We start from the raw sequence: 14,647 nt of genomic DNA on the forward strand, positions 1-14,647 counted from the left end.
CGGCTGCGCTCCCCAGCCCCTTCTCAGAGATGAATTATTTCTGCTGCGGCGTTTCGCTCCGGCCTCCGCCCGGGCTCCGCAAGCACCGGCACCCACTTTTTTCCCTTCGGAAAAGTTGTCCGTGGGAGCAGGGCCCCTCCAACCGGGGCGTGCACCGGTACCGGGGCCGGCCCGGGGTTCGCACGTGGGGCGCGGGGGGGCCGAGCCGTGCCGGGGGCGGGGAGGCGGGCGGGGGCCGGGGCGGGGTGTGCGAGGGCGCCTGCGCCGGCGGCGCGGAGCGCGGCGGAGCGGGACGGACCGAAGTGTAACAAAACAAACGGGTCTTTGTATCGCCTTAAAGGCGCCGCGCGCCGCCTCCGCGCCCCGCGCAGCGCCCGCGGAGTGGGGCAGCAAAACAAAACAGCAGCGCGGGAGGGCGAGGACCAGCCGGATTTGCTTTTTCTGAGCTTTTTCTTTTTTTAAAAAAAAATTTTTTTTTTTTCAATAACGCGGGAGAGGGACGGCGCGGAGGGGAGGGCGGGAGGCGGGCGCGCGCCCTCCGCGGGTGCGGAGCCATGCGGGCTGCGCGCGGCCGGCCAGAGCGGCGCGCGGCGCCTGTGGTGATGGCTTGAGGGGCCGGCGGCCGCGCGGTCTATGAGGCGGCGGGTCGGCGCCCCCTGCGCACCTGCTTACCGCGCTCCCGCGGGCGCGGAGGGCCGCGCAGCACCATGTCGCGCGTCGTCCAGAAGAAGAACCACTGGGCCGGCCGGGTGCGGCAGTGCTCGCTCACCCGCGGGCCCGGCGGGCAGCTGGGGTTCGTCCTGCTCGGCGGCGCGGAGCACGGCGAGTTCCCCTACGCGGGCGCCGTGGTGGGGGACGGCGAGGCGGCGCTGAGCGAGGGGGAGCTGCTGCTGGAGGTGCAGGGGGTCCGCGTCTCGGGACTGCCGCGCTACGACGTGCTGGAAGTGATCCGGAGCTGCAAGGACCCCATCGTGGTGAAAGCCGTCCGACAAGGTGCGAGCGGGGCCGCGGAGGGCCGGGGCCGGGGGGACCCCCTACCGCGCTGCCCACGGGGGGCTGCGGAGGAGGTGCAGGGCCCCTCCTGTGGTGCTGAGCGCCAAGGGCGAGTGCGGTACGGAAGGGAGAGGCGAACGTTAGCCCTTCGGGGCAACGCAGGACCCCGAAAGGAGTCACACGCTGCGTGTGCACACCTTTACCGTGAGCACTTAGGCACAGGCACCTTATCGTCCCGGCTCAGTCCGGAGAGTCTCCCTGCAGTTTTCCGGCCTGCGTTAAGCACAGCGAGCAATTGCGTGAGACTTTCCCTGAGGCACCGCGGAGCATCCAGCTCTCCCTGCGGGGGCACCCACGGGTGTCGGGGGAGAGCTCTGTGTCCGGGGCTGACCCCTGGAGCGGCCAAGGCAGACCCACAGCTGGAGGAATGTGGGAGAGATTCTGTCCTCCAGCAGCTGAGCATCCTTTCCAGCAGCCGTGCTGCTGGGTGATGACTGGAGTCTTGTTCAAAAAGTGTGAGCATGTGATTGCCGGCTGCCCGCCTTGCGAAGGGAAAAGCTGTGACCCTCCTGCGAGGGCAGTTCCCCTCTCTGGCTGAAAGTCAGCCTGGGTTTGCTGTTTTTTCCCCTGGTTTGCCCTAGCACATCAGTGCTCCTAGCCCTGCGGTGCGCAGGTGAAGGCATGCACAGGTAGCTCTCCCATTTGGCTGGGGAGGAGGATAGGAAGAGTCCTCCCATGCGAGATGGAAAAAAAAAAAAAGCCACTTCACATCCGTGTACATGCAACAGTCGCTCAACAGGTTAGCGTAACAGGCCTGGCTAATGGGCTTGTAATTTCCAGGGCAGGACTTAATTTAGTGCCAGGAAACTGTTAGTGTTGCCGCAGCTGCTGTGAGGTTGGTCGGATGGGCAGGGTGAGCAGGACTGCAGCTGGACACCTGGGGGTCTGCAGGGTGGAGGAGCACCCCAGGGTCAGCTCCAAGTGGAGGAAGGAAGGGAAATTTTCTTCGAATCACCCAAGAGATTCCTTAGGGGAAAGTTTATTTGTCATCCAGACATGTGTGCATCCCGAAGTTGGGAGTTTTGCCGTGGCTGGTGGTGCGAGAGGGTGGGGTTTTATTTCTGGACTTGGTTCAACCTAGCTGATCACTGCGGACAAAATTTATGGCCAGCTGTCAGGACTGTCACCTGAAGTCTTGTCCCTAGCCTCACCGATGAGCTGAGCCAGAGGGCTGCAGGCACTTGTTTCACAGCCATCCTTCAAACCTCTGGTGCCGGAGCAGATTGCAGCGATGGGGTGTCGGAGAGGAGCTGAGCCATGGCTGGGCTGTGCAGTCCCCCTTTGCCACCTGCTCCCCTTCCGCAGGGGCAGCGTCACCTCAAAACTGCCCCAGAGCTGTAGCATGGCTACTTGTTAGTCATTTCCAAGAGTTGGTAGGAATACTCCAGCAAACAGTGTTGAACTCTCAACAAAAACTGTTTTAACAAATGTGTATTTTCCCTGCTGTGTTTTCTCAGCTTCAGTGGAAAGTGGGGAAAGAAACTGAGCCTGCTGGTTGCCCTGCCCAGGTGGGAGGGAGAAAAAAGCATGGAGAAAAGTATGAGGAAATTAGGCAGGGTTTTTTTTGCATACTGATTGTTTTAGCAGAAGTGTTAAAATATAGTTTCTGATGTTGCAATGTGATCGGTGTTGGTGGTTGGAGGAAGGTGCTTAAGAACCACCTTCCCTACTGAGCAATTTGTGATTAAACTTTCTGTTATTTTGGAAACACTGGTTAGTCTAAACAGAAACATGTCATGAGAATATACCAGAAATGACAGAATTTGGTGATGGATTTGTCTCAGCTCCAGAATGTGGTCAAAAGAAGGGGCAGAGACCTTAGTTTTAGCATACTGATTTGATTTACCTGGAAGTTGGGAGAGAAAGGTTCAAAACCCTGCCTGGAGTCAGGGCAGGCACTTGAACCTTGGACCGTCCTCATCCAGAGGACAGAACCAAGCCCCTGATTACTGGGATTGTAGTTTACCTGTTTTTTTGCCCCATCCTTTTTTTTTTTTTTTTTTTTTTTGCTTTATTATACAGGCATGTAGAAGAGAAATATATTATTTTTAAAAATCATTAAATATTTTTGTGGTCTGGAAAGCAGTTCCCTGTGCCTGTCAATGATACCCTGGCATCTGCGTGCTGTTCTGTGCAGGGCAGAGAACTCCCTTGTGGATCAGGATCATATGCATAGAAAAGGAGAGTGTTTTAATTAAAATGCATTATTTCTGTGTTGATTAAAAATCTCATTACGGGGATGGCAACTGCCATTCAACAGGAGGTGTGTGGCACTAGAGCATACAGAGAAGGAATATGAAGATAAGATTGTAAACACATTTTTAACTGTGATTCTCCTCCTCTTCCTAGTTCTTAGTGCCTAATCAACTGGTGCTGAAGTGCTAGGGCAATATTAGCCTGGAAATGTATATGTTTTATTGCCTTGCCTATTTTGTATGACATTTACAAGACTGGAAAAACAGGAAATTTACTATAAATAAGGCAGTGATCTGCAACCACAAACAGAGAATATAACTGTTCTGACCTTGCACTTAGTGGAAGACACGGGACTAGGATGTGAAACATAGGTGAAATAGGCTATGCAAGGGCTTTATCATTAAACTAGGGTTTATAGACTTACAGGTCCACATGCAATATTTTTTCTTGCTTTTGTGAGCCATAAGTTTGAATAGGTTCCCACAAAGCACACAAAGAGGGAACCTATATGAATTTGCTTAATTAGAATAACAGTATTTAATACTGCTTATATGGGATTTCTTGGTCCTTTGCTTACTCTGTGAGAAAGAGTGAGGAAAGCTAAAGAACTTTAATGAAGCTTTCCTTTTCTTTTTTTTTTTTTCCTCAAATGTAATACCAAAAAATGGTGCATATGGAGAAAAGAAAATATACCGCTATAGTTGCCTGTTTTTTTGGGAGAGAGAGGAAGAATCTACTGCCATGTATCTTGGTAACTTTCAGAACTGTCAAATGTGTGAAAAAACCTCAGTTAACATGTAGTACTTTTATTACTGACTGTTTCCATCTTACATCTGTGCCTAAATTCTGATGAAATTGGCAATTAACTCCTGTGGAGTTAATAAATTCATTTTTATTATTACTTGGTCTGAGAGTATAGAATTAATAGATAGAATTATAGGAGCAATGGTCACATATTCTAGTGTAAAGCTGGCATTGCCTTAACACAATGATTTCTCAGCTGTATTGTGAATATTGCAGCTTCGTTGAATATACTTTACGTTTTTCAAAACAGCTCACTTGAATAAATATATAATAAAATTGGGCACACTATTTCTTCTTATGTATCTCAGTTAACAGAGTCCAGCTGTTCTTCACAAGGGAAGAATTAAGGCAGTATCTGTAAAAAATTGACCGTGTTTTGTTTAAGGCACGGTATCTGGGTTTTCTTTCTCCCTCAGTGAGAGATGGGCACATTCAGAAAGATTTCAGATTGTGGCTTTTTTTTTTTTTTCCTCTCCTTGGTTAGGTGACCTGTGCCAAATCACACCAAGCCAGATCCTTGGGATGGGAAACTATCAAAATGAATATGTTTGTGCACTTATTTTAAAATAGGGTTTTGTTTTTTTTTTTTTAGTGCTCAGTTCAATGCTTTGCTTCCCTAAAAAGTCTCGGGATCCCAAGCTCTAAGTGACCAATTGATTTGAAACCAGGAGGTGTTGAGATCAGGTTATTCAATTAATAATTTTCATAGTACTTTGCAGCTGGGATGATCCCACAGTAAGGAGGAGTTGTGGGGTGTTTCTTTTTTTAGCCCTACACAGGGCAAACAGGAGCAGGCGTGATCCCAAACAGAAACGGTCACTGTTTACCCAGCGCTATCAGCTGCGTTTGTTTCTTTTCAAACATTAACTTGACCCTAAGATAAAGTCTGAAATACAGTGCAGTGACTCAACGTTTCAATGTCAGGCTGGCATTCGCTATGCGAGGCGATCATGAAATGTTGAAATCGGTTACATGTACTAGTCCAAACGAAACCAGCTTCTTTCAAAAAGTTTGTATGAGCTGGTATTTGGACTTTTTCCTTTTATTTTCCTGAGAGCTTGTGAGAGAATTGCTGTCTTGGATTTTTTTTTTTTTTGGTAGAACATTAAAAAAAAAAAGAAAGAAAATTGATACATCTGTAAATTTTTGTGTGTTCAGTAGTTTAGCAAACTCTGGCAAGCAGAATGTCACTTTGTTAGTGGATAACACTGAACATCCCACGCTAGGTAGGTTATGCCGGTGCCTGGCATTGCAGAGATCGAGAGCGAGTGCTGATGCATACATGCCTCCCTGAGAGGTAGCAGAGCTTGCATCCGTTTTAATGCACAAGCAGCTGCCTCCGTTGAGCCAGTGAAGGGAAAAGCTCTTGCTCTTACTGGGAGTTTACTTCTGCAGCCTCGCGCGTGAGCTCCAAAAATTGTTTTCCTTTAGTCTTTGCGTAGCTGAGTACCAGTCACTTGCACTGTGAATTCTGTAAGTCGTTTTTCCATTTGACCCAAATTCTTTTAGGACCCAAGTGGATTTGAAGTGGAGTGAAAGATTTGCCATCCAAAAACTTGGGAAACTTTCATGCATTTTAGATTTATAAGGCCTGTTTTCAACACTGACCTGCTGGGATGAACACTGTGCAGAGCCAGTCGCTATTGAAACGTACAATAAAAAAAAGGGAGAATCTCTTTTTATGTCGCTTCTAATATGTATACCTACAAATCGGTAATCTTTCTTGAAAGTAGTACTGCATTAATAGTCATGAAATGTGTACATCTGCGTATTAAAGTACAGCTGCGAGAAAGACCTTATCTTTACTGGCCTGAATTTACAGTCTAGTACTTGTCAGGATTTAGAACTTGATTCTGCTTGTGGCAAACCAGTCATCCATCCTCCCCGGAGCCGTGGGGTAGCACCCCAGAGATGGATGTTAGAGCCTAAGTGCCATATCTTCGCTGTTATAAAATTTTTCAGGAATTAATATGATCCTTCTAATGGCATGAAATGAGATTATGTTTTCCACAATAAGGTTAATCTTTCCACCCATTGAGATGGGACTCCAGGCTCCCTCTTTATGGCCAGTCAGATCACAGCACAATTAAATCACAATTATAGTCTAATTATGAGCAGTCATTCAACATCATTGCAAAATAAGATGTTAACACCATCCCGCATGTCGTATCGGTTTATTTTTTAAGACCAAGTTACAACTCCTGCATAAGTGAATTACTGACCTGCTATTGTGAGATTTAAGATTAATCTTCGATGTATCTTGTTAGAAATTTAAGAACTTTTTTTAGCAGGTTTGAAAGCCAAACCATCAATAGCTCATTGCGTTCCCATGTTTGGGATTGTCATTTTTCTCTGCGATCTTCAGGCTGTGATCATTCATGAATCTCTTCTGACTGCTTCTGTATCTCTTTATCTGATGCCTGAGAATTACCCCTACTCCTTTGACAGTGTATGCATGCACAGGGAAAACATTTGCCCAAGGGCAGCTACATTAAGGTGTAAAGATCTTCTGAGTAGCGCTTTTGCAGCTGTGCAGAACTGATGATTTGGGCCCAAACTCCCTCATTCATTAGATTTCAGCATCACTCAGTTTGAAGGTAGTGTGGAAACTGAGAAGATGCTGCTGCCTCAAGGGCTTTTTCTATTGCATTAGCAAGGTCTGAGCTGTGGGCAAGGGTGGGATCCTTGGGACCTCTACTGAGGTTTTTTAAAATAAGTGACCAAGTTTGTTATTTACGTTCCCTTACTTTAATCCAGACACAAGATATGCTTGCTAGTTATTTCAGGTGTTTCAGGTTTTTTTACACTTTCTCTGACTTCAACTGGAACTCATAAATCAAGACGTGTGGGTTTTGATCTTTGTGTGCTGCAAGTGACTTATATTTCTTGGTGAAAAGTATTGAGTACTGGTTCTGTATAAGCAAGTGCCATGGATTTATAGAAGGACTATGAAGAGTTTGAGGCAAAATGTTAGCTGGGGGCAGGGATCCTTTACCGTGGGCAATTGGTGGTACTTGGGGGCAGGGCGGAGGGTGGGTACAGACCTCTCTATCCCATCTGAGCTCCTTCCAGCTCCGCATCCCAACTCCTGGAGCAGAAAAATACGGGATCTTCCTGGTCTTTATTTCTGCAGAGTTTTTCCCTAGCTCAGCTGTGGATAAATTTTATTTTTGCTTTTTAGAAACTGAGTATTAGGTGACCTTGGTGTGCACCAAGGGTGCAGGGATGGGTCATCCCCCCTGTAATCTATGAAGATCTTACCCGCTCCCGTTACCCTGTCCCTGGAGGCACCGCTTGCGGCACAGAGAGAACAGCAGCTTTTCAGCGCTGAGTGACAGTGCTGCTGAGCGTGCAAGACCAGCTCCTGCAGAAACATAATTTTCACCACTGTCATCATTTTCTCCGTCTCTCTTGACACTTGATATTTTGTTTTCTCACTTTATATTTTGATCTCGCGTAACTTGCTTTGGTTTAGCTGTTGTGGCGGTTTGACAGGTGAGGCTTTGAGTCCCGCCGGAGCTGGCAGCCTGTAGAGATCCACACGTTAAATGCATTTGATGTTTTAAGTTTGAGATTCTCTGTAAGGATCTGGTGTTGGGAAACAAACCTAAGCCTGGGCTATCGGCCAGAGTTTGTTTTCTACTGATCTGATAGGGAGCTGTGGCTGCCTGTTTCCAGAGCTGCTTGGCAGCTTTTACACTGGGACGGTATGTTGGCAGATTTGGATTTTTTTTTTTTAAATTTACTTTTATTTTTTGCTTTTCCTTCTAGACCAAATAGGTGGGCCAGCATCCTTCTCGGCCCTGCAGGAGCAGTGTGGCTCAGGGTAGCGGGGATATTTTTGTTGAGATCCACCCTTCACTTTCCAAAGGTCAGACACTCCATCCATCCTCCCTCCTGTGACATTTTAAATGGTTTCCAGAGCCATTCCACTGCTACAGGCTGGAATGATGGCACTGCTCTCCCTGCTAGTCCCCAGTCCTGACTTTGGCATCATTTGTGCTGAACTGTTTTGTGTTAGTAATATTATTTAAACCTACATAAACTCTTTTTTTTTTTTTAACTGCCCCTAGTAGACCTTGGCGAAACAAAATAGTTTTTTCTTCAGGTCCTGAACGTTTTAGGTTACCTTTTTACAGACTTGGCTTTTGACTAAGAACAGTTTCTGCTTTTGTATTTGAGAGGACTTGTATCATAATTTTAAAGAAAAATAAGGTAAAAATATTTATTTGATTTCATCGACTGTCCCCTAATAGACTAAACAATAGCACTTATTACACGGTGTGAAAATAATGCAAAGCTCCTTGTCTTCATAATGGAACAGGAAAAAAACCAAAACAAACACAGCCTTTGGGATGATTTGCAAAGTGGAACAGATGCCCTTACAATTGAAAGCATTTGAATAAGGAATCAGTTTTGCATGGTTTGCTAATCCTTGACTAAAGAGTTCATTGTCTTGGATTATACATCTGTAATTTTGGAGCCCTGAAGTCAGTGCCTCAGTACAATTAGGCTGGGAAGAGACCGACTTTTCTTTCTTCATATCCTTAATCACAGTGGCTTGGTTTTTAAGGGGAAAACCTCAACTCTAGGTTTTTCATTTAGTTATTAACAAAAAGCCTTTGAAAAAGAGGCTGCCTAAAAAGCAGCCACTCCCTCAACACAAACAAAGCTGTGCAGATATTGTGTACTTTCAAAAAATCCACTTTGATGTTCGACTTCTCTTATTCCAGTGGTGCAGATCCTGCACTAAGTGGGTGTTAGGCCAAACTGATGACAGACACAGATGTCTCAGATTTTTTTTGGATGCATGGGAGAGGGGAAAGCTACCTCCCAAACAGGCTGAACTGGGCAGGTAAGGACCTGGGCTGCAGAATAACTGTGAAAAGACTTTTCTTTAAAATAGCAAGGGACACGCCTGGCCTCCTCCTTTCCCAAAGGTGTGTGTAGAAGTCCCAATTAGCAATTTAAGCAGCAGGGATACAGGAGGATGCTCCTGGGGCTTGGACCTGCAGAGGAACAACTCACCGGAGCCTTGCTGGAAGCCAAGGATGGCAGGAGGAGAGACAGGAGCAGGAGATACGTGAAAAATACTGAAAGCATCATGTTGAGGAAAGATTTCCCTGTTCACTGCTGGATTTGTTACTGATGCTGAGGTTGTCTCTAAAAGCAGAGGTAGCTGAGTGCTTTCTGCAGGACCAGCCAGGAGCGTGGCTGTCTTTCCAGCTGATGACAGAGCAGTCCAGAAAAACATCGTCTTGTTCTGGGAACCCTAAATACCTACATTGATGTATAATATAGGATGCAACTTTGCTGTTGAATATCCTGTTAGGATGTAGTGCCTAAAATAACTCGTGCTCCTCCAGGCTGTTGCTGGCGGACAGCCCACATGGCTCCCCTGTGCAGCACGGGGACGGCCGGGGGACGCGTGGCACAGCGTGGCCCTGGGGTAGCTGATGAGCAGTGAGCCTGGGGAGGAGAAGTCTGCAGTTTGTCTGGATTTGGGGACATTGGCATCTGCAAGCTGGGTCTCCTCTCTGCAGTGCTGGGGCTTGGGGAAGGCACTGCGGAACAGGACGCCTGATGGGGCTTTGGCAGCCACCGGTCCAGCCCAGGCTTTGTTCTCTCCCTGTCCTAAGGGCGAAAGAGGGATTAGACTGATGCAAAACAAAGAATCATGTCCTTCTCTTTTCCCTGGGATTCATTTTTCCTTAAACAATGAAGTGACTAATATAGAATATCTTCTTAATATGCGCTGATTGTGGTTGAGAGGAACAGCAGCAGCCTGTCTGCATGGGCACGTCCAGAGGCTCTGCGGGGTTCACAGTGGGGCACTCTGAGGGTCACAGATTCAGTTGTTTTTGAAGAAAATCGGTAAGTTGTTTGTTTGTTGGGAGGGGATGGCTTTTTTGTTGTTGTTGTTGTTAGGCTGTCTTTTGCCCATACCCCAGCAAACTTTTAATTTATGTGTTTAATTTATGTGCAAATACCAAGCTTACTTAGCAATGGTATATAGTGTTTTGTCAATTTTTGTGTAGTCTGTATGCGCTATGGTGTCCTCCGTGTCACCTACTATCTGCTGTTGTTAATCAGAAAGTTTCCAAATGGAGGTCTGGGCTGACAAGTACTTTTCTACATTTACCATAGCTGTATTACCCCATTTTCTTTCTTCTTCTTTTTTTTCTTTTTTAAAAAAAATGTATGGACAGGCTGAGATTATTGACCTAATTTCACATGGAGGTATTTTTCTCTGAACTTAACCATAGTCTGTATAAATCCTTCATGTGGCAGGAAGGTTCGTTTACTACACGTGGAGCGAGGCAATTAAACCCCCAATAACTGTCTGTCTCTGGCTTTCTGGGGGAGGTGCAGAACTGCTCTGGGCAAAATCCAGGGCTGTGCTGGTCCAAGGGTTGGCTGCTTAGAGAGGTTATGTATGGGGAAAGTTTTATATCTGCACACAGCCTGCACCCAGCCCCAGAGGAGGAGCTTGTGAAAATACTGTGTATCACCTATCAAAATAGTTTGCGTTCTTGGGTTAGGCTCTTAGAACATGTGACTTGTGTGTATATATGAATATATATATATTTAATGTTTGCACTTTAGCATTCATATTGTCAAATGCTGCTTCAGTTAAGAGTTCCAGAATCTCGTCGTCTTGTCTCTTTTTTCCTTTTTAATGAAAACTGGTCCCATGACTCTGGCAGCTCAGGCTGCTAAGCAGCCAATGCCATAGATTTTGCCATAAGTCGCAAAATTTGTTGTTGGCACAGCTATTTGAAAGCTGAAAAGGAAGAGTATGAAACCACCACCATTATGGCCGAGCATGGTTCCTATGCCCGTTACCTCATCACGAGATGCATGGGCAGCCTCTGATCCTGTAAAAACATTTAAATTTGCTTCTGTGGTGTTCCTGTGGTGAAACCATTTCATCGATGCTTCTCCTGTAGACCATCTGCAGGAACATTTGATTTTGAAAGACAGCTTGTTCATGAGACCTCTCTTGCTTTCTAAGCAGGTTATGTGACATGGCTGCTGAAGAAGATCCAGAGTCCCTTTTCCTGAAAAATGCTGGGGGCAGCTGCTATCTAGACCTTTGTCTGGTCCCTGTGAGTCATTTTGAGAGTGCAGAAGGGAACACTAGATCACACCTATAAACTTTATCTCGGCAAGTTGCCCAGTTTCACCATGCACATGGGTCTCTGGCATTTTAAAGGCAATAAAGTGGCATTTAGCTCCCTCATTCCAGAGGCAGGTGGTGGTTACTCTTTAACAGGTCGTTCATTCCATTATGAGGGTGGGAGAAGTGGCGAATGCTTGGGTGCACGATGGCAGTCTTTCAAGCCTGATGAAGTTTGGGGCCCTCTTGTGCCAGGCAGCCCATGAACCCAAGGGCGTTGTCTCTGCCCGGATGCTTTGCAGGAGAGGGAGGGTGAGGACTAAAAAGACCCCAAGTGATGTTTGGAGGAGGAACGCCAAGCACAAAGGCTGTGGGACTCAGTCGAGATGCTTGTGGCAAGGTTGCGGACCTGCAAATCTCAGCCCCCCCATGGCTGTGCTATGGGGCTCTGCTGCTTCCCAGATCTGCATTAAAACAGGGGAAATGGATAAATTGCTTCAGCCGGAGCAACTCCCTTCTGCATCGCCAGGCTGTCCTGCTCAGGTGGAGATTTGCCATGACAGTGTTTCCATTTAAAATACCCTATAGGTTTTTTACTGTGTGCTTGTAAAACATGTCAAAGGCTGAAATTTTTATCTGCAAAAGAGATGACCTAGAGACTATCCAAGGTGGCTTTTCCATTTATTTTTGTTTTGCCAATTTTCCAGTTGTATTAGTTGGTGCTGGAAGTACACATGTATCAGTTTTTCCAGGAGCTAAATACAGTCTTTTTTTAAAACAGTTTTGATCTGGGATAGGATATCTTGGTCACGTCGCAGCCTGGTAAGCAGTTAATGTGTAAATTTGGATCTGCTGAAGCTGTTAGACATGAGAAAAGCCCCAGTAAAAAGGAGAGCGCTTAAATTTAAGCATGTGCTAACGTAATACATTGCAGAGGGCTTTTTCTGTATGTAAAAGATGCTATAATCGGTGCTGAGGCTTGCCTAAACCAGTGTGGAAATTGCTGTTTGCCTGAAAGCCGGGCAAGTTGTCACAATCCCGAAGAGCTCATTGATGTTAAAAGGTTGCAGCGGATTAACCAAAATCTATTTCAAATCGATTTAGTGGAGCTGCTGTTGAGTAACTCAGCCAGGTCATCTGTGCCCCGCTTTGGGACCGCCGTGCTTTGTGCCAGTTTGAGTCCTGAGACCGAGGGGGTGGGTTGTCGTTGCATCCTGCTGTAACCGTGCTGCCCGCTCTCCCCCCAAGGATGCTGGGGAAAACAAGGAAACCCTGGCTCCCGAGCGGGCTCCTCACAGTTAACTTTTATTTTTCAGTATTCTTCTCTCATTCGGTACAGCATCTGCCGTAGCAGTAGCTGCCCGGATGGGATCATGCCCCTGGCTGGGAATACAAGTATTTTTCCACAGTGCAATTGAATTGGCAGGGAAGGTTACATCAGCTGCCCGGCTGGAGCCCGTTTCAGGAGGTGCTGGATGCAGTAATTTGTTACTTGATTCCTGACAGAGTATTTCTGCTGCCTGCAGCACCTCCCGCCCTCCAGGTCTGGGGGAGCATGCTCACCAGGAAGATTAAAAAAAATTCTTTAAAAATTTAGGGACTTTTTTAACCGTCTTACAGACTTTAATTAAAACTGCAGTTCCTCTTTTCCTGTATTGATTGCAGATGGAGGTAGATTTTACAAACAGTAGTCACGCAGCTGATTTTTGCTGCTGTTCTGCTCTGTTGCTCCATTTTTATAAACCTCAAGCATCTTCCCAGCAACCTGTGGGCTGTCAGGCAGAGTCTGCTCCTCCCTGAGCTCCCGGCTGAGCAAAGCCTTCCTATTAGCATCACCAGCTGATAAACAAAACTTCATCAAGGCCTCTGAAGGACAGACCTTTCATGTATTCGGACACAGCAGCAGCGCTGCTGAATGCTGATAACTGTCTGAACCAGTGGCAGAAGCAGTGAGGAATATTTATTGCATATTTATTTTTCCTCAAAGTCCCTGATGGAGAAGAGAACTTTGGATTATTATGCATTGCAATGGATCATGTTCGGAGGACTTTGTGCCATAAAAACATTGTTTCTAGCTCAAGTTTAGCAAAAAGATGGTCTCAGACTCAGCTCTCTTTCAGATGGTATTTCACATCCATGCCTTGTAATATCCAGGTGAGCTTTAAATTGTAACATTTACAGAAAATATATCTGAGGTTTCCCCCTCTTGGAGGTAAATAAGCAATATTCACACTTCTTAGCACCCTCTCACCAAGCTGCCTGAAACCAAGTTAAAAAATACAGAATGGTATTTGCATTGTTTTCCTCTTCTCTCAACTCTGCGTTTCCTCTTCGCTGGTCAAATCAAACGGCAGTGACATTTCAAAGTCTTCCTGAATGGCAAAATTAGAAATATTCCTTTTCTAAGAAGTCTGCAAGAGGTAGTTTAAACATTGCATGCAGCAACTCCGGTAGGAAGTTGTTTAACTTGTCGAAATCTCTCTTTTGCTGCAGAACCTCTATTGAAAATGACAAATTGCTTAAAGCAGTTTCCATGTTAGTCTTTAAAAAATTCAGTTTCTTTCCATCCAGAACACGTGGAAGGCATTTGTGCACTTGCCTGACTGTTTCTCTGTCCTAAGGCTCAACTCAGTGGCTTTGGACTTTATGTAATTCTCACATGCAGCTGCTTGGTTTTTTGTTTATCCCAACTTTCTATTGAATGGGGAATTCCCCCCCCCCCCCCCCCCCCCCGCCGCCCCACCTTAGCTTAGACATGAAAAGTCAAAAAGCTCCCTGGTTCAGACTTTGGGGACCATGGGAGAGCAGAAACGGAAGGCTCCAAGGTCTTTGCTTTTCAGAAGTGATGTTCAGAGCATTGCGAAATCCATAATTTAAGCTGGAAAGTCTGCATCCACAGCCAAGTTGTTGTAATGTCCTTTAAAAGCGTCGAGCGGTGTTAACACTTCACAAAATGACAAAACATCTTTTGCTTGAATGTTTTCAAATACTTCTCCATAGCTCTCACTTTAGCAGAAGGTCATATGTGGGCAGGTACCAGATACAGAGTTTGCTGTAACAGCTGTAAAAGTCCTCAGTTGAAAAGGCTTGTTGCTATTTAAAAAAAAAAAAAGAAAAAAAAAAAAAAAGAGATGTCAAGTTATCATTGTGCTCGGGTGACCCTGCACGGAGCAGAACGCTGCGTGGTATGTATCCAGTGAGGATGTATTGCCAAGCCTTGCACTTGGCTTGTGAAAGAAGCGGGTGCGGAAGAGAAGTGGGTCTCCTCAGCAACGCTCAATACATGGCCGGCTCTGAAAGTAAGGTGAAAATTATATTTCTGGAGCCTTAACAGGCTGAGATGAGGCTTTTTGTGCTCTGCCTTTCACCTGGAGTGAGTTGCACCAGCATATTAATTTGCAGAGCTGCTTTTTGGTGGCCCTGCTGAATTCCCCTGGCAGGAGACGGGTCCTTCCCCAGGGCCATGTGCAGAAG

General features: G+C 46.3%; 1 protein-coding gene across 25 annotated transcripts in view; it reads left to right on the forward strand.

Annotated features, from left to right (window-relative positions):
• The first annotated feature begins 272 nt into the window (after positions 1–272).
• The window catches only part of MAGI1 (membrane associated guanylate kinase, WW and PDZ domain containing 1), a 352,095-nt gene continuing 337,720 nt past the window's right edge, over positions 273–14,647 (forward strand). For 14 of the 25 annotated variants that reach the window (XM_054838020.1, XM_054838022.1, XM_054838023.1 and 11 more), the window contains exon 1: positions 275–993. In XM_054838020.1, the coding sequence (XP_054693995.1) occupies positions 708–993 (286 nt within the window). In that variant the 5' untranslated portion in view covers positions 275–707. Of the gene's footprint in view, positions 994–14,647 lie in introns of all 25 variants that reach the window. The other 11 variants (XM_054838028.1, XM_054838030.1, XM_054838021.1 and 8 more) reach the window with 2 other exon arrangements.

The sequence above is a fragment of the Grus americana genome, chromosome 11, assembly GCF_028858705.1.
Source record: "Grus americana isolate bGruAme1 chromosome 11, bGruAme1.mat, whole genome shotgun sequence".
Classification (NCBI taxonomy): Eukaryota; Metazoa; Chordata; class Aves; order Gruiformes; family Gruidae; genus Grus; species Grus americana.